The sequence below is a fragment of the Coloeus monedula genome, assembly GCF_965178545.1.
Source record: "Coloeus monedula genome assembly, chromosome: 15".
In the NCBI taxonomy this organism is placed as follows: domain Eukaryota; kingdom Metazoa; phylum Chordata; class Aves; order Passeriformes; family Corvidae; genus Coloeus; species Coloeus monedula.
In genome coordinates this window covers 8,674,272-8,697,080 of record NC_138795.1, presented here as the reverse complement: position 1 = coordinate 8,697,080, position 22,809 = coordinate 8,674,272, and the positions used below count along the sequence as shown (strand labels likewise).

The 22,809-nt window shown below is 40.3% G+C and overlaps 1 protein-coding gene across 1 annotated transcript in view; it reads left to right on the top strand.

Annotated features, from left to right (window-relative positions):
- Positions 1-7,458: 7,458 nt before the first annotated feature.
- SPOCK1 (SPARC (osteonectin), cwcv and kazal like domains proteoglycan 1) overlaps positions 7,459-22,809 on the top strand; it is a 274,711-nt gene continuing 259,360 nt past the window's right edge. Inside the window, exons 1-2 of the mRNA XM_082291284.1 lie at positions 7,459-7,610; positions 7,984-8,151. Of these exons, the coding sequence (XP_082147410.1) occupies positions 7,984-8,151 (168 nt within the window). The 5' untranslated portion in view covers positions 7,459-7,610. The remainder of the gene's footprint in view (positions 7,611-7,983; positions 8,152-22,809) is intronic.

The window sequence follows — 22,809 nt, the reverse complement described above, 5'->3', positions numbered from 1 at the left end:
AAAAGAATAATATAATAGTTATATACTTGTTTCTAGACGTTGTTAAATCCTCCTGTTGCAGAGGACAGCAGATGACAGGCAATTCTTTTAATGTGGCATCAGTGTGCTGGTGATTGTCTCCTAATGTGCTTTTCACTCAGTGTGGTCTCTCTTGCTGGCCTAGGTGACAATATTTAATAGCACATGCTTCATTTGAGGCCAGACTTCAGACCTTTTCTTAGACTTTTTAATGTCTAAAGTCACCTTTGTGTATATCTTCATACATTTTTCTATGAAGCCTTGGGGAGTCACTATCTTTGCCTCTTTAACAATTTAATAATCTCATTTTTAAAAGTATATGGGCCAGGAACATGCAGAGCTGACTTGTGCTAATAGTATTAATTTTTTTCTTCAGGGCAATCTCAGCTGTACATTTGGAATTTGCAGTTTTTACTTTATCTGAGGTCAGACAGGTTTTATGAACTGGATTCAGAAAAACATGTGTATAATCAAGCTGTACACTTTGTTCTGTTGCACTTCTGTCCAATGTTCTGGAATGTGTGCATGCAACCAAGAGTCCTGCACTTGTAGATGAGGAAAAACAATCTCAAAAGATTATTTTTCAGATCTTCTAGCAATGGAAATAAATTTTCTATACTCAGTTTGAGCTGCCGAAGTACTTAAGAAAAGAGTTCAATCTTTGATTGAGGTAAAAAAATTACTTTTCTATTTGAAAATTTTGTTAGATTTCTGCAGACATAATGGTCTTCAGAGAAGGAGGACTGACCAGTCCACTTTTCCTCTTCCTTTTCCTTTTCCTTTTCCTTTTCCTTCCTTCCCTTATCCCAAGGCCTGAAGCTGCCTCTGAGAATCAGATATCAGAACCCTCATGCCTCACCTTGGACATCAGGTCCACAGTCCTCAATCTCTTACAGCTCCCCTGGAACCCAGCAGACACTGAAGTCAATCCTACCTGCACCTCCTCACCTGTTCCAGCTATTGCCACACCTAATGCCCCTCTACCCACCCTCCCCAAGCTCTTCATCTCAAGCACGTGGGCTTCAAGGGATTCAGTGGTTGTGTAAAACAGCATTTGGTTTTCCATAAGGATCCAAGTTATTGGCAAAGAGAATTGTCAGCTTCCCCAGAGAGCTTAAGCTTCACACCTAAATTGTAGCAACAGGCAGAAAGAAAACTGTTTTCCTGCGTTATCTGAGAGTATTTCATTCCAGCACATTCTTACCATTATCCCCCATAGGAAAGCATTGAAGCCACAAAAACTGAACAGGGTTTATGAGTGTGCAAACCATTATGGCTCAGCTGTGGCTCATCTTTATTGTCCTCATCTATAGACATCAATACTTCTATTTTATTTTCTTTAATGAAAAGAAGGTTTAGTGAGAGCCAGAATATTTGGTACAATAAATCCTGAGTTCCAGTTGTTTCCACATTACTCAGCAGATTCAAATCTGATGATAACCATACGCAGCTGGGCTGATGCCAAGCCTGGCCTCCAAGCTGCAAGATGTCCTGGAACTCCTTGTCCATCAGGCAGCACTGGCTCCATGAGCCACAGGAAAGCTGCTGCTTTTGTAAGGATTTTAGTATGTGTTTATATGAACAAGGGAAAATGGGGAAGGGAGAAGTGAAGTAAGCAAAAGGAGAAAGGGAAGAAGGGAAGAAATTATTATAAAGAACCATAAAGAGCTCAAAATGTGAGGATGCATAAGGCTGTGTTAAGGATTGGGGAAAAAAGTAGCAAAAATGGGGAAATATGAGAAAGTTTAAGGAAGAGAGAAGAAAGTACAAGCACACTTGAGTGTTCTTTAACATTTACATGAATGCAAATTTAATATATGTAGTTCTGCCATTAATGATGCTCCATCTTCCATGCAAATTCAATTTCTGAAATCTGACTGTTAATGTAAGTGGTGTTAATTATTATTGTTTTCTGCTGTGGTGCCTTGCAGATGTTCAAAACAGATCTTACCCTGGTAAATATTGAACAAACCCATTTTATATTCCACATGTTAATCTCCAAATCTCTGTTTCTGTTCATGTATTATAGAAAGGGCTTAAGGCAACCTTGTAAGACAGCTTGACAGTGGCAGATCTTGGGATGATATTTTCCAGGTTGAAGAGAACTAAAAAACTTCATACCTGTGTTTCATCCCAGCTAAGTACAAAGTCTGAGGACAAATTTAATTCCAATGACCTTTTCCATCTGAAAATGAAGGCTGCATTGGCTGAGTTAACTCTGGCATCAAATGGTGAAAGCTCCTCACTGCAATATTTATGTTAACCAATTTTTGTGATGCAATTCCTAGTAAAAGTTCCAGTAGTAATAAAAGCCACTATAAAATACGGTTGCCATTTTACAAGATACTTTGTGAAATACTATAAAATTACTTTTGTCATGATCACCATACTCACTAGAAAGATAAAAACTGAAACCATTTGTCAAATATGCAGGGATTATCTTCCCATTAAATACTTAGTCTTTAAATTGATGAATGTTCTGATGTGACCCAAATAGACTGATTCATGTCAGTTAAGTTATTTTTTTATGTTGGTCTGTGGGTTCTCATGATAGTAATCACAAGGTCTGCTTTATACCTAGTGTGCCTCTGGTGGTGTAGGCTCTTTCTGGAGTTGATAACATCCTTCACAAAACAATCCACAGTGGCTAGGACAGACTTCAGCTCTAAGGCATCATTCAGAAAGACTTGTTTCTTTTTCCTTTTGACAGAGGAAATTGAGGATTAGCCTCAGAAGACACAAGTTAAACATTGTGAATACCTGCCTCAATCTCATCTTTCGGTTTGAGTGTAACCTTGTATTTGATTATGCATTATATGTGAACATGAGTCTTTTCAATTTTAAATATATTTTTCGTTTCGACTTCTAGACACACATGGGCAAGACAGCTTTGCAAGGTAGGAAAGACCTATCTAGAAAACCACCTTCCACTTCTTAATGTGATAAATTGTTTTATTTAATAATTTTTTTACTGTTCTTTAACTTGAATTATTTTGTTTCTTATACTCTCTACCATAAACTGTGTTCAGCTTTTACTCTGTCCAGGACTTGCCAGTATTTCAACTCACTTTAATCTGAGTTATTACAACTAATACACAGTAGCAAATAGATTGCAGAACATGATGATCTTTCCAGGTCATTGGATGTTTTCTCTTTCACTGAAATCACTGACATTGGGGTTAAGTGCTTCAGAAGGACGAGAACATGGGGAATTGCACCAACTACAATGTCTCCAGAGTAACTGGGAACACTTTGCCTGCTAGAAGTCTGTAACTCTCCTGCTGTGGGACATACTCACAGCACCTCTGGCAGCAAGCATTTAGCAAATTCTTGCAAAATTCCAGGCACTCTTGCGAAAACATGGCTGTCATAGGGAGCAGAGGCCAGGAGCAGAGGCAAATCAGAACCTGTATTTGTAGTATTTTTAAAGAAGAATTATGGCCTGTTGTAAAAGGAACAAATGTCTCAAGAACTTTGTATAAGCCACTGATCACTTATTGCACAGGTTAAACTAGGTTTTTTTTCTGCACAATTGCCCAGCAGAGCTAACAAAGCAGAATCTGCAGTTCTGAGACTCACAGGAGGAAATAAAACTCCTGTCTATTAAAAGGATATGGCAGTATGTGGAAGATACAAAGGGTTGTTAAATAAAGGTCTGTCCCACTGCATGCACCTTTGTAGTGATATATTTTCAAATCTGTTTAAATGGCCAGAGCTGAATTTTCCTAATCCAGTCGTGAAGGACTCTGGTACACAGTAAAGAAATACACTTTAATCATCTGTTACTGTAAAGATTTTCTTTCCTTAGTGAATGTTTTTTTAAAAAATTAAGTCAGTGGAATTGTGGCTCACAACAGAAGAAGAAACACAATGAATAAAAGTCCATAGGAGCTTTTCAAGATGCCAATACAAAGGCTGCAACCTCTGCCTTAAGAAATATAGAAAGCAGTCAAGGTGGTGAAAAAGTGAATCTTGCTGCCAAGTATAAACGGGGGAAGTAAAATCCTGCACGTGATAAGGCTTCTGTGCTATTGCTGTGGACTTTACCTTGCTGGCTGTACAGCTGCTGCCTACTAGCTCTGATGTGATGTGATGGAGCTTCAGGGAAAGCAGGAGCGCCTGACTTGGTTTTCCAGTCGCCCTCGGTTTGTGTTTCTGCTGCCTGCCAGTCAGGTGCTGAAAGCTCTCTCTGTTAACTGAGAGCTCCAAAGTGCCCTATTAAGATAATGAAGACATTCCTCTGCATGGGGAGTTAGTCGAGATCTGCCCTTTGATTCTCGTGTGTGTGAAATGCTTTCTGCGCCAGAGGGCTCTGCTTCCAGGACAAACCTGGGCAGGCAACAGCATGGAGAAGCTGGCAGGGCATGGTTATTAATACGATTTCTGATCAAAAGATTTATACAGTTGAATTATCAAATAATATCTGAAATCAATACTGTGGCACTTTTTACAGCTGTAAGAAAAAAAAAGTAAGAAAAAAAAAAAAGAGAAAGGTTTCTACCTCTTCAATATTTCTTCTAACTTGGAAAAAAGAAGCTTTTTACATCCAAAATACCAAATACTTAAGTCATCCCCAACAGACAGATCTGCAATATTGTATTTTTGGATGAGAATTAGAGGCAATTATAGCAGTGTCCTGAGATAAAAAACAGCTGACAAGGGTGTTTCAATTCTAGTCATGGATGATAAACAGTGTGGAGGTGAAATGCTGCAGCTTCTGAGTGATAGAGATTGCTATCAGGATTAAACAGGAAGGCTGTGTTTTACAGGATCAAGAAAGATTAGCCATGTGTTGAATATGGGATTATGAAGTAATTAAATAAATGAAGACACACTTCTGACACAAATTCTACACATAAGAATGTAATTACTCACTTTATATACAATGTTTCTGTAATTTATCATTCAGGTCTTTGACTGGCAAGCAGAGCAGCCTATTTCATACTCAGTGAAGTCAACAGTCCTGAGGTCGCCAAAGGACTAAGCCTGGTTCACTGTGCTAACAAGTGTGTTTTACAGGGGTGAACTAACTGCTCCTGTAAATATATAATGGGTAGAACTCCTGCAAGTTTGGAGGCAAACGATGTTCTGTTGCTTTTTACCAGCCAAGGCTAGGAATTCATGAGCTGAAGAATTGGTCAAGGGAGAATTGAATTGGTCTGATCTCCAGTGGATCAAGAAAGTAGTAATTAGTGCATCTATGCAAAACTGTCATGGTGCATAAAAGTCCTCAAATATTTAGCAGGTAATGTGGTTTGTGCCTGGTGGTGCTGAAATGCAGTGGTCTCTGGGGTGAAACATGGGTCAAATGGAACTGTGTAAAACTGAATGGCCATGGAATTCTGTAAGGTCACAGGGGAAATCTCTTAACCATCAGATTTAAAATGGTGAAAGACCTTTAATGTCTGTGCAGAAGAGAAAAATTCTTTATTGTTAAAAGCCTTACAGAAAAGGCCCATACAGAATAAACTGAACAGTACCCCTTTAATCTAAGTAAGAATGGAGAAAGCTTGTGTTGACCCTGCCAGGTGGAAGTTATATAAACCTTATCTCCCACTGAAATGAACAGTTTATAGGATGGTCTGTGCACAACGGAGAGAGATTTGAGATGAATATGTGCCCTGGGCCACCTTCAGCAAAACAGTACAGTCCATTGTAGAAAGAAGGGCAGAGCAAGGCTTTTAGGTAAGGATTTACATCCAAATCTGCAGGGCTTCGGTTTGGATTTCTTCTATTTGTTGCTTTTATTGGGTTATATTTTGCCTTCCTGCAGGCATGTGGTTTTCATTAGATTCTATGTGCACCAAGGGGAGGATGCAATGTGGGGCACTTACGTGTGTGTGTTTGTTCTATGCCATTAAAAATAATAAAACTTCACTGTTTTTTTCAATCCTAGGGGATTTTGTTGAGGCAACATCACATTTGGGAGCTGTATTTAAAATCAGATTTAGGAATAGATCTGTATCCTGCGTTCAGTGCTCAGATGCAGCAGTAAAAAAATAAGTAAACATGACCCTTTTCTGTACTACTAAAGAAATGCCTAATATGTCTGTCAGGAAATATGGAATTAACCTTGTTGACAGTTTTTTGGAGAGAAAAGGCATTATTTACAAGACAGTTTAATGAACCATATTTGAAAAATGTCATATGGAACAGTAGTCACAGCTGTATTTAAAATGACCATCAAAAGTATATGTCCTCATTGTTGGGCATCATATGAAATATCAGGGGACAAGTTCCCTGATGTATGAAACCAGCCAGCCCCTCCCTCCCACCTCCTTCACTGACAATGGAGAACTTTCTTTTTTATCCCTGGAGAAGGTTTCCTCATTTAACCCCAGTTCTAGACCAGTGTAGCTCCCCTTGTTTCCTCCCCATTTTTAACAACAGAAGCTGGTTCTCACTACACCCTTCTGATGACCTGGGCAGTTCTGACGTCATTCTCCAGTGCAGGAGCAAAACCTCTTCACAGCATGGGATGTGCTGATCCAGGCAGGGAGCTGCTTCCCTAAAGAAACCTGGGATGACCTCTGGGCTTTAGAAATGTCACTGCTTCTGTAAATTGTAAAACCATTGACTCAAGACAGTCATACCCTACCCAGGGCTTATAAAAGCTTGTGTTTGATGGGGCTTTTATGTTTTTAAGGCCACTTTTATGTCCCTTCAGACTGCAGTGGTAGTGAAGATTCCACTGATGATTTCTCCCAAGAGATCGTCGCCAGATACCATCACAGACACCTTCCCCAGGTATCCTCACAGACATCTTCCCAAAGATTCCTTACACACCACCTTCTCAGGATTCCTCACAGCCCTCCTCCCCAGGTTTCACTGAATCACCACGTTGTTTGGGTTGGAAGGGATCTCTGGAGATCACCCACTCCAACTCCCGTGGCAAGGCAGGGTCACTTGGAGTAGGTGACACAGGAACGTGCCCAGGTGAGTTTTGAATGTCTCCAGATAGGGACACTCCACGCCCTCCCTGGGCAGCCCTTTCTAGTGTTGTGCCACCCTCAACGAAAAGTTCTTCCTTCATGTTCAGGTGAAACTTGCGTTTAATTTATGGCCGTTGCTCCTTGTCCTGTCTCTGGGCACCACCGAAAAGAATCCGCCACCCTTCTCTTGGCAGCCGCCTTTGCGGTGTTTAAATGCTTCCTCCTATTTCTCTAAGGCTTCCCACCCCTCACGGGTCCCGCTGCCCGGCCCGGCCCTGCGGCGGGCGCTGCCCGCGCTCCGCCCCCGCGCTGCAGCGCGCCCCGCGCCGGGCAGGGGGCGCCAGACCGCGGCCGCACCCGCCACACGGACACGGCGGGCTCGGGACCTGCCACGGGCAGCGGCTCCGTGCGGGCTCCGACAGACAGACGGACGGACGGACAGACAGACAGACAGCGGCACCGCCACAGCACAGACACAGAGCTTCCCGGCACCGCCACAGCACAGACACAGCGCAGCAGTACCGCGCAGAGCGCAGCGGCACCGCACACATCTCAGCGGCACCGCGCAGGGCTCAGCCACAGAGCACCGCGGCACCGGCAGCAGGAGGAGGACCAGCAGCACACAGTGCTGGGAACCCCGGCCGGCGGCACTGCCCGGAGGTAGGAGCTTCCTCTCCTCTCTGGCAGCCAAACTTCGCGGAGCCAGCGCTGGCTGAGGCCGCGCGGGGTTTGGCTGCGGTTCCGTACCGCCGTGCTGTTGCCCCTTGGCTGGTCCCCGCTCGGCCCCAGTGTCCCGTTTTATTTTATTGTTGTTACTGTTATTGTTGTTATTGATGCTGTTCCCCGCCCCTCCGGGCTGGGCGGGCGCGGCGGGTCTCGGCGGAGCCGGCAGCTCCGCAGCCAGAAGTTGGCGAGGGCCGTGAGGGGCGACTGGCCCCAGCTTGGGTCCCCTCAGAACTTCCGTGCCCGAGGGGCCGCTGCTGCCCTGCTGTCCCTCGCCGCTCCTCTCTCCGGTCCGCTCCTCTCGTTGCAGATGTCGGGGGTGCTGGTGATCGCTGCCTGGTGCTTCCTGCAAGTGGAGAGCCGGCATCCTGAAATCATCACGAGTAACAGCAATCATGGCAATTTCCTGGACAACGACAAATGGCTGAGCACCGTTTCGCAGTACGATAAAGACAAGTACTGGAACAAATTCCGGGATGTAAGTACTTCTACCTTTACCGCATGCTTTTTGTTCGTTCCTTTGACCGTAGCATCCTTCCAGGGGGCTGCTGGCTGTGAGGAGCTGTGCATAGAAGACAAATGCAGCTTGGGTAACCGGTTGCTGCTTGTTTGAAGGATGTTCAGAGATGTTTGGGAGCTGGACAGACAGTGCTGGCATTCTTGATTACCCCATCGATTGGGGCAGCATGGGCTCCGTGTCAGTCTCTGTTCTTACGGTCTTCGATTTTCCTCTGGGGAGGAACTTTGAGTGAAGTTTCTGTGCTTGCTGCTTGAGAGTCTGGTTAACTGAAAAATGATGGAATGGTGTGTGTGTAAGAAGGAATACTTACCAGTTCAAGCCACAAGGTGGTAAACAGCAAAGCTTTTTGTGCCTGCAGTTTTTGTGGAAAGGATTTTATTGTCAATTCTGCTTGTAGAGATCTTTCAGGCTGCAATAGTGTTGGAGGAAGCAGTACTTTGGCTTTTATTTTTTTTTTTTTTTTGCAATCTGGAAAACAGGCGTAGCTTCAGGATGTGTTATGATGTGTTATCTGTATAAAACAAATTACTTTCTTGAGCTCAAAATTAGTTCTAGACTTCCCTTAGTTTGAATACAATCATTTGTATTGAGTCAATGACAACAGAAAGGGAAATGCAACATTTTTAATAAAAGTAATATTTAAGGAGTTCATTTTACTTCTGTTGTCTGTACACTGAAAAAGCTTTTTTGGAGCACACACAGAAAACCCTGCTTCACTCTGCCCAAGACTGTGTGATGGAAGTGTTAATGTTCATGTTGATCATGAGCACAGCGAGGTTGTGTTCTTTATTGTCTGGGATTTGTGCACCGTGGCCACAGTGAGACTCCAAGAAAGAGAAGACTAGAGCTGGCTAGCAGTTCTGGTAGTACCCTTCTGCAAGAATTTGTTTGCTTATATAGGAATCCTGGTGTTTTATAGGATATTAACAAGTTAAACTTTGATGCTTTTGTCTCTGTGATCTTAAAATTGTATCTCACTTTGCAAAGGGGAAGTCAAGGTATTACAGTTAAATGTGGTGTGTCCCTGCTTAGCTTATTCTCCCTGTGTTTTTCTGTAGTTTTGGTCATCTCTGTGTGAGAAATGCTGCTCTCAATCTCAGCATAACCAAGTGTGGCCTTAGCAATGGTATCAGTTAACAGCTATAGCTATCTTGGAGTGTGTCTTCACGGGCAGCCACTGATCACATCCACCTACTGGGACTGCTGAGTTCTCATATAGAAAAGGGGATTAGACTTCAAGGGAATCTTTGTTAATATCTGGTTTAGTCTTCTGGGGAACAGAGGTTAAGGATTTCGCTTGTTAATTTCTACATCCCACTTGATGTGAGAATTGAGCAGCATTTGAAAATGGTAAATTAAATGAAAGACTGACACATTAATCTGAAAACACTTCTAACTAGAGACAGATTTATAGCAAGGGACATCTTTCAAGAGCCTCCTTACAAATGGAGGCCTCCTATTAACCACAAGTCTTAAAGCTTTTATTTAAATTTATGTAGTTTTTATGTTTTCTGCTTTCCTCTTTGTGTGATTTTTATTATTTCCACTTCCCTCTTCCTTTTCTCTTTAAAACTGGAATCCTTGCAGCTTCTCTTATTTCCCTTTCCCCAGTCTCACAAGTGAAGAGAAACTATTCCTCTTCTTGTGGAAAATGTTCATGAAGAACACCTCTCATGTTTTAAGATTTCACAGCTACAAGTGCTTTTTTAGACTTTCTGAGAATTCTAAAATACCCCATAAGGCCTCAAAACTCTTTTTTATAGGGAGAATCATTTTATCTAAAAGAAAAAACAACCTTAACCAGTGGTCTACCAAACAAAAGCAAATAGTATAAAGTTCATGCAAACCTTAGGTATCTTTCTATCAGCCATCTTAACGGTTGTATTTAATTCCTTCAAAACTAGCATGTTACGTATGATTGTTCATTAAACCTTTTATGGAGCAAATTAACAGAGACTACTAATCATCTCCTACTAAGCCTTTTCTTAAAATATAAAAAGCTTACATATGTAATGAACCACTTAATTACTTGTCTTCTACCACATTGGTTTACTGGATCATAATCTTCTGTGAGAAGTTCTCTGTCTACAGATGAAGACATGCATAGGTAGAGTTGCTGCCAGCATAACAGGTATAGCAGCGACAGTACGCTTCTTGCATGCAGGGATGTCAGAAGAAGTCTGGTCCTTACTTCATGGCTGTGCTGTTGGGGATAGATTGTTAAAATATTTGTTAAAACTTTTCTTAAAAGGCTGCCTGATGAGCTGCATCATAACAGTATAATTGCTGTGTATGGACTAGATGAGCATTTTGTTGTTAAGTGTTGATTTCTAGGAAAATTATGTTCCCTCTTCCCTTCTTTGCCAAACTAATAAACTAATTTTATAGACATCATGACTACATGAGCTTCTCAATGTGGGCTTTGCACAGGAGGCTGGAGTACAGAAATGGTGTTGCAGTTCAAAGTTTCTTGGATCTGACGCTACAGTTACCCCAGGGCAGAAACCCTGCTTCGTACCTTGTAAATCAGCAGAGGCAAGGTTGCAGTAATTAGCACAATTACCCTTAGCTGCTCTCTGAAATTTTTGTCATGTTATATAAACATATTTGCACAATTATTTACATACCTGTGCCCTTCTGTACAGTGGGGGAAACACTGAAGGTATGGAGCTGAGATTTGATGGGTTTGGGTGTGGCCATTTTATGTGCATCAGCACAAACATCTGCACACACAGATGTGCATATAAATCTGTCATAATGTTGCAGTACTGGATGGGTTGTTTACTCAGATGATATATAATTGAATATAAAATTTTAAATTAAGCTCTTCTCAACTTTTTCAGTTATTCTTTTCAAAATCAATTGGTTGGTCAGCCTTATTGAGCTATGGGCCAGTATGGCCTGATTTGAGAAGACAGCTATTGATTGACTTTTTTTTAGTATGATCCATATTTCTTTTGGGCAAAGACAGCGTGGTAGTTGCACTTACAGTCTCAGCAGTTGCTACTTTTCTGTGAAAAGAGAGCACAGAAGTATACCTCATTTGAAATCTGTGTTACAGCCACAGAATCATGCCAACTTTAAATCTGATTGAACTCAATAGTGTGAAATGTGTCATCATTTTCCAAAGGCCTCAAGGGATCTATCTAAAGCAATAATTTACAATACAATCTTTTCATGTGATTTGAACACAATTTGTTGATTAAGTTCTCCATTTTAAAAACAAACAGAGCTGTAAATAAATAGTAAGACCAATGTGACTGATCTGTTGTGAAACATTTGCTGTTGAAAATCTTGTATATTTTACACCTGCCCAGCATCAATAGCAGTGTAATGTCTGTTGTATTAATAAGTTTTTAGTGCAATCTGAACCTGTTATTCTGGTCTGTCTTTCACCCCTTTCACCCCTTTCACCTCCTTTCACCATGGACTCTGATACATGACAAAATCTTAGGTCTGTCTTAAGTTGCATTTTATAGCTGGGGATAATAGTATTTTTCTTCCTCACAACTGTGTGTTGAAGCTGTCAATAAGAAAGGATGGAGCTCAGAATCTGTGGTAATCTGGAATTTATTATTCACCTAATCCATATATTGAATGTGGCTTGGTACATACTTAAGTAACTGACTAGTAAGTTTCTAAAAAACAAAAACTAAATCAATGTAATTATTACTGGAAAAAGATAAAAGTGAGCAAGGTGCACTCTCTAGGGAGGACATCCAGCTATTTCCCTTGTTCAGATCTGAGGCTTGAAAAAGCAGACATCAGGGATATGGAAGTCAAATTAGACCTTCTGATATTATGAACCCAAATAAGAAGGCCTCGATCTTTTGATCAAACCTGTTGAGAGGGATCCTTTGGCTTGAGAGGAGCTTCAGAATAGATTTGATAGCTGAACGTGAAGTGAATTCTTATGAGTCTGCGGAAGCATTTATTGTTATGGGAATAGCCATGCATGTTATTGTAATAGGTCACACTGCAGCATCCCATTGTGTTCATAGAGGCTTGGCACAGAATAAATGTCATTTTAGTGTTAGGTCTGCCTTTAATCGAAATTATATGAACAGACTAATTCTATTACTTGTACTTGAAGTTATGTCTATTACATTATTAATGCTTATATATAAAAAAGGTAGTAAGTTCAACTAACCACGGATTAAACTGCAAAAAGGAAGAAAAAAGTTAAACGTACTGAGAGGATCTAGTATAAACCACACAAGGAATTTCTATGAAGTTGAAAGCTAAGAATCTTGGCATGAACTCTGGTTTCAGTGCATGTTTATGCATGGCAGGCTGCCAGACCACGTTCTGAGCATTAACTAAGCTGTTTCTCTAAATTCTATTGCGTACAGAGTTGCAGTTCAGGCTATCATGTTAAAACCCCCATGCATTTTATGCCTGGAGATGCTCTGAGACTGTGCAAGCCTAAGAAGCAAAGCATGAATTGTCATTGTCTGTGTGTATACGTTGCTCAGACTTACTGGGGATAAATAGTTACACATACATAACGATTCCTGATGAGGATAGTTATCAGAGATTAGATATTAGCTTCTCAGATTGGTCATAGGCTACCCTGACACAAAGCAGTGAAGGGACGGTTTTGTCAGTATTAATGTACATCACCTTTCTGAGCCTGCGAATTCCTCCTCACACCTGATCAGAAGTGCAGTGTCAGGGTGACAAAACAAATACAGGATTAGGAACTGGGGGATTTGTATTGTTCTGGCTTTGCCACTGATGAGTTTTTGTCCTTCGGGCTGGCTCTTCACACTTCTTCACTGCATTTCACCTTCTTGGCACTTACCTTTCTCTGATTTTTTTAGCCCCAAATTAGAAGTGTGGTAGTGAAACTTGATAGCAGAGAGTTGGAAAACATGACCAGTACTGAGAAGGGTTGGAATACCAAGCAGGCAAAATTGGAAGACCTTGGGAACTCAAGTAATAGAAATGAAATGAAATGTAAAAGTACAAAGTGGAAGGTCATGGAATTGAGAGCTAACACAAATTTATTCTGGGTCCTGGCAGCTCAGCTTGAAATAGATGAGAGGGAAAACCTGTGTACTTTCATTGATTTGCAGAGTTATTCTAAGTTACAAAAGTAATGCTATTCTGAGGAGAGCAAATATATTGTAGAAATGCAGAAAATTAAAGATTTCTGCTTCTGTTGAAGAAGTAAAAATGTACAATAGAAGGGACTACTTAATTATGAATATTGTGAGCACTCCTGATCAGTGAAATTCAAGAAAGATTGTTATGGAGTTGGTGATCCAAAGGCCTTCCAGCATCATAGGAGAAAAGACTTTGTTTTAAAATAATATAATGTATTAGTTTACTCTCAAAAAAGTAATTACACAGGAGTAGGTTTTCTTCAGAATGAGAAAAGGACACCAAATCCAGCATTGTGTCAAGATGAGATGAATCAATAGATAACTGGCAACAAAAATAATCTCACTGATAAATTTAGGGATAAGGTTATTACTCCACCCACAGTTATATTTTTAAAAGTTATCTAAATGAGCAATTCATTTTCAATAAGTAGCTTGTATCTTCACAAAAAATATTATGATGTAATGAACAGTGATAGAAGAACCTGGATTTGGGAATTCTAAAGGCCTTGTGCTTTCATATCATGTGTCTACAAAGCTTAAAGCCCCTCACTGGGTGTTGTGTTGCTCCCTATCCATTCAGTGTGGTGGAACCTGGTCTGTGACATCCAAGTATCTCCTGGTCTGGTGGGATTTTTAAAGTAAGAGGTCATTTCTGCAGACTGGGTTCTTTCTGCTGTCTGTTCCCTGGCAGACACCTGCCTTCAATGGGGTCTCACTACCAGGGATTTGAAATCACATTTTCTTTTCTTTTATGTCGTATTTAGACCTACAGGAAGAGTGAAGTATTTTTCTGCCAACAATTTATTAACAGAATATCTCTTTTTCTTTCTTCACCTCAAATGTAAGCACAGGTTTTTCTGTGATGCAGTTATCAGTGCATTCGTTACATATATGAGAAACCAATCAGGTCCTGCTAATTATTTGTAGTGAATTTAGTCATAAGGAAGGTTACAATACACTTGAAGAATATCTGCAGGCTGGGTAATGGATGTACCAAGTGGCTGGGTTGTGACAGGACACAGACACTTCAGGCTGGCTTCCCAGGAGATTATCATTCCAAGCCCACCTTGAGATTTAATTGAAGGTGAAGACTGTGTGTGTGTATTCCAGCAGATCTGAAGTACAACAGAGTTGAAATGTGATTTATAAGTCTACCCAGGCACTCCTAGCATAGGTTGTCTCTTAGAGCAATTCTTACTCAACAGAGGGACAAGGCTGGAATATAAATGTGATCAAAAAGTACAGCTGAGATGTACTTGCATGAAATTTAAAAGAATAGGAAAACTATTGAAACACTTGATTCTGTGCAAGTGTAATGCATAATCAGCTTCTTACAACAGAAGAGATATGCTTTCTAAAAAAGCCTGTCTCAAACTTGACACTTTCCTTTTGCAGTGAACAAGGGGAAAAATAATGGCATTTATGTCAGAATAATTAACTTGGAAGGTAAAGAGAGCCAGCTTTTTCTAATTAACTGACACTTACCCAGCTTCCCTAGGAATTACCTAAGACTCTAAAGTTAAGTGGGTCAGTACAAAACTAGGGTGTTAGTTTCCGTATTATGTTTCAAATTATAACTTTAATACTTTCCTCACTTACAGAAGGGTTCTGCAGACTCCAGTCAAAAATCATATCCCTACCATGAAATTCTGTAGATTTGAAGTTCTGACTAACATGTTTTATGCATTTTTAGAGTAACCATTCTTGTATTCTACTGCTTGCCCTTGTTTTGTCTTCCCCACCCCAGAGAGATTTCTTTTCCATACAGGCTTGTATTAATCCAAATTCAGATTGTAATTTTGTCAGATTCCTGAGAAACTCACAAAAGAAAAAAAAAAAAAAGAAAAAATGCCACACTAATGAGCCATATGTCACATCAAACCGTGTCAGTGTTTATTATAGGAGGTTGAGTTCTGATGTCTGTTAGTAAGAGCTGCTGTCAAGCTCTGGTATCCATGGGTAAATGATACCAGTTTTATTTTAGGTAAGTTGTCCTGGATAAGGGTCGAGAAAAACAGGTCCATTATTCTCAAGAACCAAAAGTTACAAGTTAAAGCCTATTTCTGATACCCTGTTTTGACCATCGGGCAGATTATTACCTTTATTTTTTGGGGGGGTGTGGGGTCTCTCAGGTATTTTAACTATTTTCATTATACTTACGGCTTTAACCATGAGGCTAGAGATATGTAATTCCAGTCAGTGTGTCTTTATCAATGTGTGCATGTTTTGAGGATAAAATGCAAGCCAGTCTGAATTTGGGGTGGGGCAGCTGAGCTGCTTTTACAAGAAGTAGGACTTCATGAGGAAAGTAGAGTTCAAATATTACACCTGGGATATGAAAACCTTTTTCTTTTAGATAACGTCTGCTTATGCAAGGACTGTTTGATTATTCCTTTCCTTACGTAACCAAAACTGAGATTTGTCCAAAGGAGCTGTAGTGAAGTCTTGGTTTTATTGAAGCTGATGGCCAAACTGTCAAAGACTTTAGTGAGGCCTGAGTTTGATTCTTGTATTCCTCATCTTCCCGTTCTCTTAGACAAAGAACAACTGTATGTGACAGATCAGTTAGATGAAACAGTTCTCTTTGCCTTTTGGAGGACACTGTAGAATTGGAAAAGCCTGAAAGATCACGTGTCTGGCCAGCATAAATAGAAAATCTCCCTCAAAGTCCCTGAAGAATCAAACTATCTGAAAATCAAACATCTGTGGTCTACAAAGTACACATTTTATAGATTTCAACCACAACAAGAAAGCAGAGTTGAAGCAGTAAAGTTAAGGTGATGCTGCTGCCTCCGGTGGGATTTTTCTGTACTTCCACCACTTAACTCTTTCAGCTTTAGATAGGGACTTACTGCTGCTGAGTTACAAAGTCTTAACTCTGAGTAAGCAGCCTGTCATCAGCTAGGTAACTCCAGCAGTTATCACTGGGGGATTTGCTGTAGCAGGTTGGCAGCTAAAATTGAATTACACGTTTGGCCTGAACATCTAATGTCTAATGACTTTCAAGGCTAAGATATGATTCAAAATTCAGTTTACAGATAAATTGCTAAGCTACTCAATAGTGGCTTTGGCAGGGAGTAGATTGGTCTTTATCTGTCACTTCTGTGACTTGGCTTGTAATCCAGGGTAACAGAAAATCATTCTCATTAAATAGGCACATGGGACATAAATTAATTCTGTGATCTTAGCTGTCCTCTTAATGAACTTTGTGTCATAAATTTACTTCACTGATTGCTTTCTCCCAGGTATGTAGAAAAATACTTTATTAAAAATTACTGTTAGAGTAACTATATCCAGATTAGTTTTTGAAAAAGGCTTCAATATATCACATCTTACAGTTGAGTTCTCACTAACACAGGGATTGATAGAGGTAAGTGATACTTGTCTGTCTATGCAGGTTGCTTTGAAGTTGTCTAATCAGGAAATTCAGCTGTGTACACAGTTTCATTTGAAATGCACAGCATAAATTTTATGTGGTTTTTAACTTGGAGATCTGTCTTCATCCTTCCTTCCCTGTCTTCCACTGTCCATTCAGAAGTTTGTTTCAGCACTGTCTTCTAGTGTTTTTATATTGGCCTTTCTGACTTTCTTTTCAAGTGGTAGCAGTTAGAGAACTTGAACCTGGACAGAACATTGACGTAGAAAGGTAGAGGCAGCTGCAGTCACTGGAACTGAGTAGGGGGATGCTTACATTTTAGAGAATGGCAGAGAGGCTGAAAATTATACTTGTAGGATTAAGAAGAAATGAGGCTAAGTTGTTTCTTCAAGGGAGTGGAAAACGTTGCTTTTAGAATAGTGTTGCTGTGTGTACTAGGGACCTTGAAGTCGTTGGTAGAAGTTGATTGCAGTTGGTAAATATTTTTATAAATCAGTTAGAGAGAATTCAGAATTCCCTGGCATTTCTCGCTGAATAACAAGAGTCTGTTATACTTAGAACAGTTGATTTCTGGAACAACTCTGTCACTCATTCTGTCCGTGTATGTGCCTGCTCTGTTGCCAGCACGTGTAGCCCTGGCTCTTGCAGGGTTTGCTGAGTGTCCGTCGCAGGCGGCGGGGTTCGGCTGTGTCCTGCCCGGAGCTGTCCGGGGCTGGAGCATCTCAGTAAACCGGCTGTGTCCTGCCCGGAGCTGTCCGGGGCTGAAGCATCTCAGTAAACCGGCTGTGCCTGCCCGGAGCTGTCCGGGGCTGGAGCATCTCAGTAAACCGGCTGTGCCTGCTCGGAGCTGTCCGGGGCTGGGGCATCTCAGTAAACCGGCTGTGCCTGCTCGGAGCTGTCCGGGGCTGGAGCATCTCAGGGGACAGGCAGTGCCTGCCCGGAGCTGGAGCTACTCAGGGGACTGGGCTACGCAGCACGAGTGAGGATCCTGCCTCTCACTTAAGAGTCCTGAAGCTTTCTGTGGCATCCTGTGCTACGTGGGAAAGCACTTTTCCGACGTGGTTAAGCACACGGGGATGTATATCTAGATTAGACAGATGTGAAAGCAGAGGATAAAGCTGGTTCAGAGTTATCCATCAAGCTAATGCCAGATATAACAACAAAATTTATGTCGTGCAAGTCCCAGGACAGTGCTCTTCTGCGGGGCGATGAACTGTGCTGGAATACAGAAAGACAAAGCTTAACAGGTCTGTGTTCTTCCTGTGGATATATGTGCCACTATCTGACAGCAGTGTTTATTAGCCCAGATTCATTTCTTGTTTGATAATATTAACTTCACTCAAGGTATATAAGGGATAAATTTTGTTCCTTTTTTTTTTTTTTAAGTGAAGTCAGGGTAAGCAATCTTTTTTGCTAGCTAAGCATTACTTATTATTTATTTAATGCTAGGTGAATAGCATATTGGAGGGGGACTAGGTATTTCCTCTTAAAGCAGAGATATTAGCCAAAGTGGATTTCCTGTATCTATTTTATTTTTATGTTAAACTACATCTAGTGAAACTCATGAGGCTCAGGTATTTTACATCTACTGATCTTTTTTAAACTTGTCTAAAAAAGACGCTGTTTCAATAAAAGAAAACCGGAGTGCTGTATTCAACAAGGATATCTAGAAACATATGATAATTAGTGGTTTAAATACAGAATTGTCTGCAGTATTCCTTAAGCACAACCATGAATCTCTACATTATGGTTCACTCAGGGCAGCAGCATCCAAAACGAAATTGTGCCACATTTAATTAGAATAAATATAAACTGCTAAAATACTGCATACTATCAGTTATGCATAGAACTGCAGTTATGCAGCAAGAAGAAAGCTGGTAAACCTGATATATTTGCTCGTAAGGAAGTATACAGTGATTCAGATCAGTGACCACAGATTTATAAGTCTCTTCATGCTTATATAACAAAGTTAAGTTGGATATAACAAGACACTTAAGGGTTTATTTTCACTGGAATATGAGGCAAGATGGACTGAAATGAGGATCCTTATGTGACACAAATGTCTGGTTTTATATTTAGTCTCCTTTTTATAAAGCCTTTGTCTCTTCTCATGAAAAGTGCTTTCTGTCTTTTCATGTGTCTTATCTTAACAAATGTTAAAATGCTCAGCAGAGGGAAGGTTTTGTGACTTCTAATGAACTTATAACCTGAGATCTCCTTTTCCCCTGGAAATAGTGCTGTTGGAGATTGTGAGCAAGCATTTCCTATCCGTGTGCAGTGCCCTGTAAAAGAGAGAAGAAGGCTGAACACAAGTACAAGAAACTTTAATGGGTATAGATTAACAATTTTTGAGCATTCAAGAAAAGCTACTATAAACAATTTTAGAACCATGATAAAACATATTGAAACTTCCACTTGTAAAGTAACATATGGCATCACAAATAGTCCTATCTCAGTATGTAAAGGACAAAGAAATCCAAACAACTTCTTATGGGCCATATTTTGCTGTCAGTACCTTTTTAAGTAACTGCACAACCTTAGCATCGGTTTTTGTTGAGATACTGCATCCACACTTAAATGGCAGAATATGTCCCTATGTAATCAAGAGCGAGCAATATTCTATTACAGCAGGGCAATGTACAAATACAGACAGATGTGGCATGTGCTGCAGTTTCCATTAGCAAAGAAAGAAGCTGCAAATAGGAAGCAATTTTGAAACCTGCCACTATAATTGCAAACCCATTACTGATATATCAGGGATGGTGCAGTTGATGTGCTCCCTACAGAATGACACAAAGGTTGTCTATAAAATCTGAACTCACTAAGGAGAGATGTGGATATAAAATAAGATGCTATAAAATAAGATCCTTGAGGCATGGCTGATTTTAAAGCTGAAGCTCCCTGAAATTAGAAGTTAGTGAAACAGCAATAATGGAATAAATGTGTTTTCTTCAGTTAGTTCTTAGAAAGAGAATCTATAGGTGCAAGGAAATAAAACTAAAAAAAGAAACCAAACCAAACAAAAAGCCCCCTAACACCAAAAAAATCCATAAGCCCCAAAGCATACTGTCTGTGTCATAGGCAAATGAATGCTGGATAATTTAGTGGATCCAGGTAGAGAAGTCATGACTGAAATGGACACATGCTCCATTAGGTGAGAAGTCATATCTGGAACAATCTGTACTAAAGCCCAGTGATTCCTCCTCATGGAAAATACGTGGCAGAAAGAGGGAATGAGAACTTGACACGTCTGCATGTATAGCAGGTAATGAATCTATAAACACAGAGAGAATGGGAAAAGGTAGATGAGGAAAACCATGTTTCACTTCATTAAAGGGAATTCCAAAATGACAGGTTGATGATAGTGTTAGGGTCAGAGGGAGAGGAGAACAGGAAGGGATTTAGGAAGAATGAAGCTGAAAATTATTTACCTGCTGAGCATCATCCTGGGTGACCCTGACTTGGGCAGCAAAGGGTTCTTGTGAGCAAAGCTACTGGCAAGCCCCACTTCAGATATGTGTGTGATTCTGGGCACAGTTTTAAGCTTGTCTTGCTGAGTACACACAATACATTTTGGACTCCAAGCAATCACTAGTGGCCTATTGCCAAATGAGAAGCTCTAAACATCTGTCCTTCTGTGGTCTTCCTACTGTGTGACTTGTGTGGTGGGTGGTATTGCTTTCCATTTGAGATAAACAACAAAGATGCATGGTAGAAAGAATATATGCACTTTAATCAGTTTTTTCCTTTCAATGTAGTTGTGGATATTTGTAGCATTCATAATTAGCAGAGGAACAGATGGCAAAAGCTTGGTTTAAAACAGAGCATCCATCGAGTGATCATGTGCTGCTGCAAGCTTATTTGGAAAGGATTTTGTTCCCTTGCATGATGCTCCAATACAGTGGTGCAGGAGTAAAGTAGGAAAATAATTTCTAACGGTGTAACTCAGTGTGTAGGACATATATAAAGCATGGAAAACATTTAAACTTAAAAAGTATCTCCTGGATGCTCATGTCTTGTGCTGCAAAAGGATGAATTTCAGCCTTTACTGTTCTGCAAAGCTGAAACCTGTTATGTATGAGTTTATGTATAGGGGAAGTACAGCAAAATGTCCATAAGATTTCCCCATTCCCCTGCCCTATATCTGCACAGCAGGGAACAATTTAGTTTTTCTGTGCTCAAATTTCAGTAACTATTGTACTGTAGCTTAATCAAAAAACACGCCCAACAAAACAAATCAAAAAGCCCCACATATATATTTTGCTTGTGTGCTTCCAGCATTAACATGGTGCTGCAATTTTTCAAAGCTGGAAAACATGAGACAATTTTGTCAGCATTTCACCATGACACTTGTTTCACATAGAAAGCCAGAGGGCAAAACAAAGTGGTTTCTTTTGGTCCATGTAATCTTTTTAGAAGGCAGTGGTAGCCCTGCAGGCACAATCACTGAGATTTGTATGAGGTAATGTTTGAAATTATGAGATTCTGGATGTAAAGGCTGATTGAGTAGTTGCATGACTCCATGTTCCAAATTCAAAACTTAAAAATATTTGATTTTAAGGAGAGGTAGGAGCAAGGAGAAGGTTGCTAAAGAGAAAAATAAGCTAAATCTCTTTTTCATCTATAAAGTTGAAATATGGTATCCTCCATCCCAAAGGAGCTGAATGGATTATTGCAACCATCCAATCTAGTCGAGATCACATTTTCTTTTTTGCTTTTATCTTTTGTTAAAAAAAGATAAATGAACCCATGTTGAGATGTTTATCTGTGTGAGACGACCTGTATTTACCTTCAACTCACAGTGAACTGGATATTCCCTGTGAAACTATGTCACTCCTTCTCCCTGCAGACTCTATGGATGCAGACATAAAATATTTCTGTGAGGACAGTGGTGCCATTCCCTCTATGTGTGTAATATTTTGGAGGATATTTGTAATAGCCAATGAAATGCTCTTTGATAGCTCCTGTTTTTCTCCAGATGCTGAACTATAAATTTAAATATATTGTGAGCTATGTTTTCTTCTTCCATGGTGAAATCCCTTTATCTCCCCACAGTAAATAGTTCACAGAATACAGTAGGGTTGTGTTTGCCTAAACATCTTTCTAAAATTTTCATCTTCAATTTCCATGCAAAACCGAGTCAAAATTTTTTCACTGTGAAAATTAAAGTTTCCTACTGCACTAGTTTCTGCATTGACAAGATTGAATGAATTGTTAGTGCTTATTCAGTCCAGCTGACAGGGTTTTTTATGATTCTTGAATGTATTTAGATCATAAAACTCTTGAGATGGAAACACTTCTGTGTTGATTGTACAAAAGCTGAGAGTTCACTGGGGGCTGTTGTCTTTGCAAGGACTGCTGACCAATATAAATTTTATAATACAAATAATTAATCTTTATCTTCAATTGATGTGGTCAGTAGTAGAACGAAATTAAAGCAACCATGTCAGTATGAGGTCTTTTTGTGTGGACAATCTCTCTTCCTTCTCAGTGTGCTGCTCCTGTTAAGGGTGTTTTGCTCAGACCAGAGAAACTTCAGCTAAGTTTACTGAAAGAACAGCACTTGCACAGGGTTTGACTTTTCCTGGGACTCGTGTACCTCCCTTTCCTTTTGAAGACCTCCTAAAACCAGTTCAGGTTCAGAAATAGCCTTTTCTAAGTTAGTTGAAATATTTCCAATTTAGAGATTATCAAAACAGTCTCAACCATCTTGGTGTTCCGTTACAAAAGCAATACACTTTCAGTTGCCCCATAGCAGAATTAAGCCCAAGCTATTTGAGACTTTAGTCAGAATCGCTTCCTTCACCCAGAATTTCCAGAAAACATTAGTTTATTACAACTACCTGAGCCAACAGGCCCATGAGTCGTAGGAACTTTGCCCAGTAGAGTTCCACTCTCTCCCTTGTTTTTGAAGCTTTCAGTTAATTTTTAAGATGCCTTTTCTCATAGTGAGTGCTGAACATGACCTCGATGGCTCATAGTTCCATGTTCATGGCTTCAGAAGATGCTGCTTAATTGCTAAAAGTATGGGATAGACAAAATGATGTGTCTATCACCCAGTGTCTGAAGTTAATGCAGATGTGCGACTTGAAACGCCAACTGCCTTCAAAAGCTGAAGAATTACATGGTGCT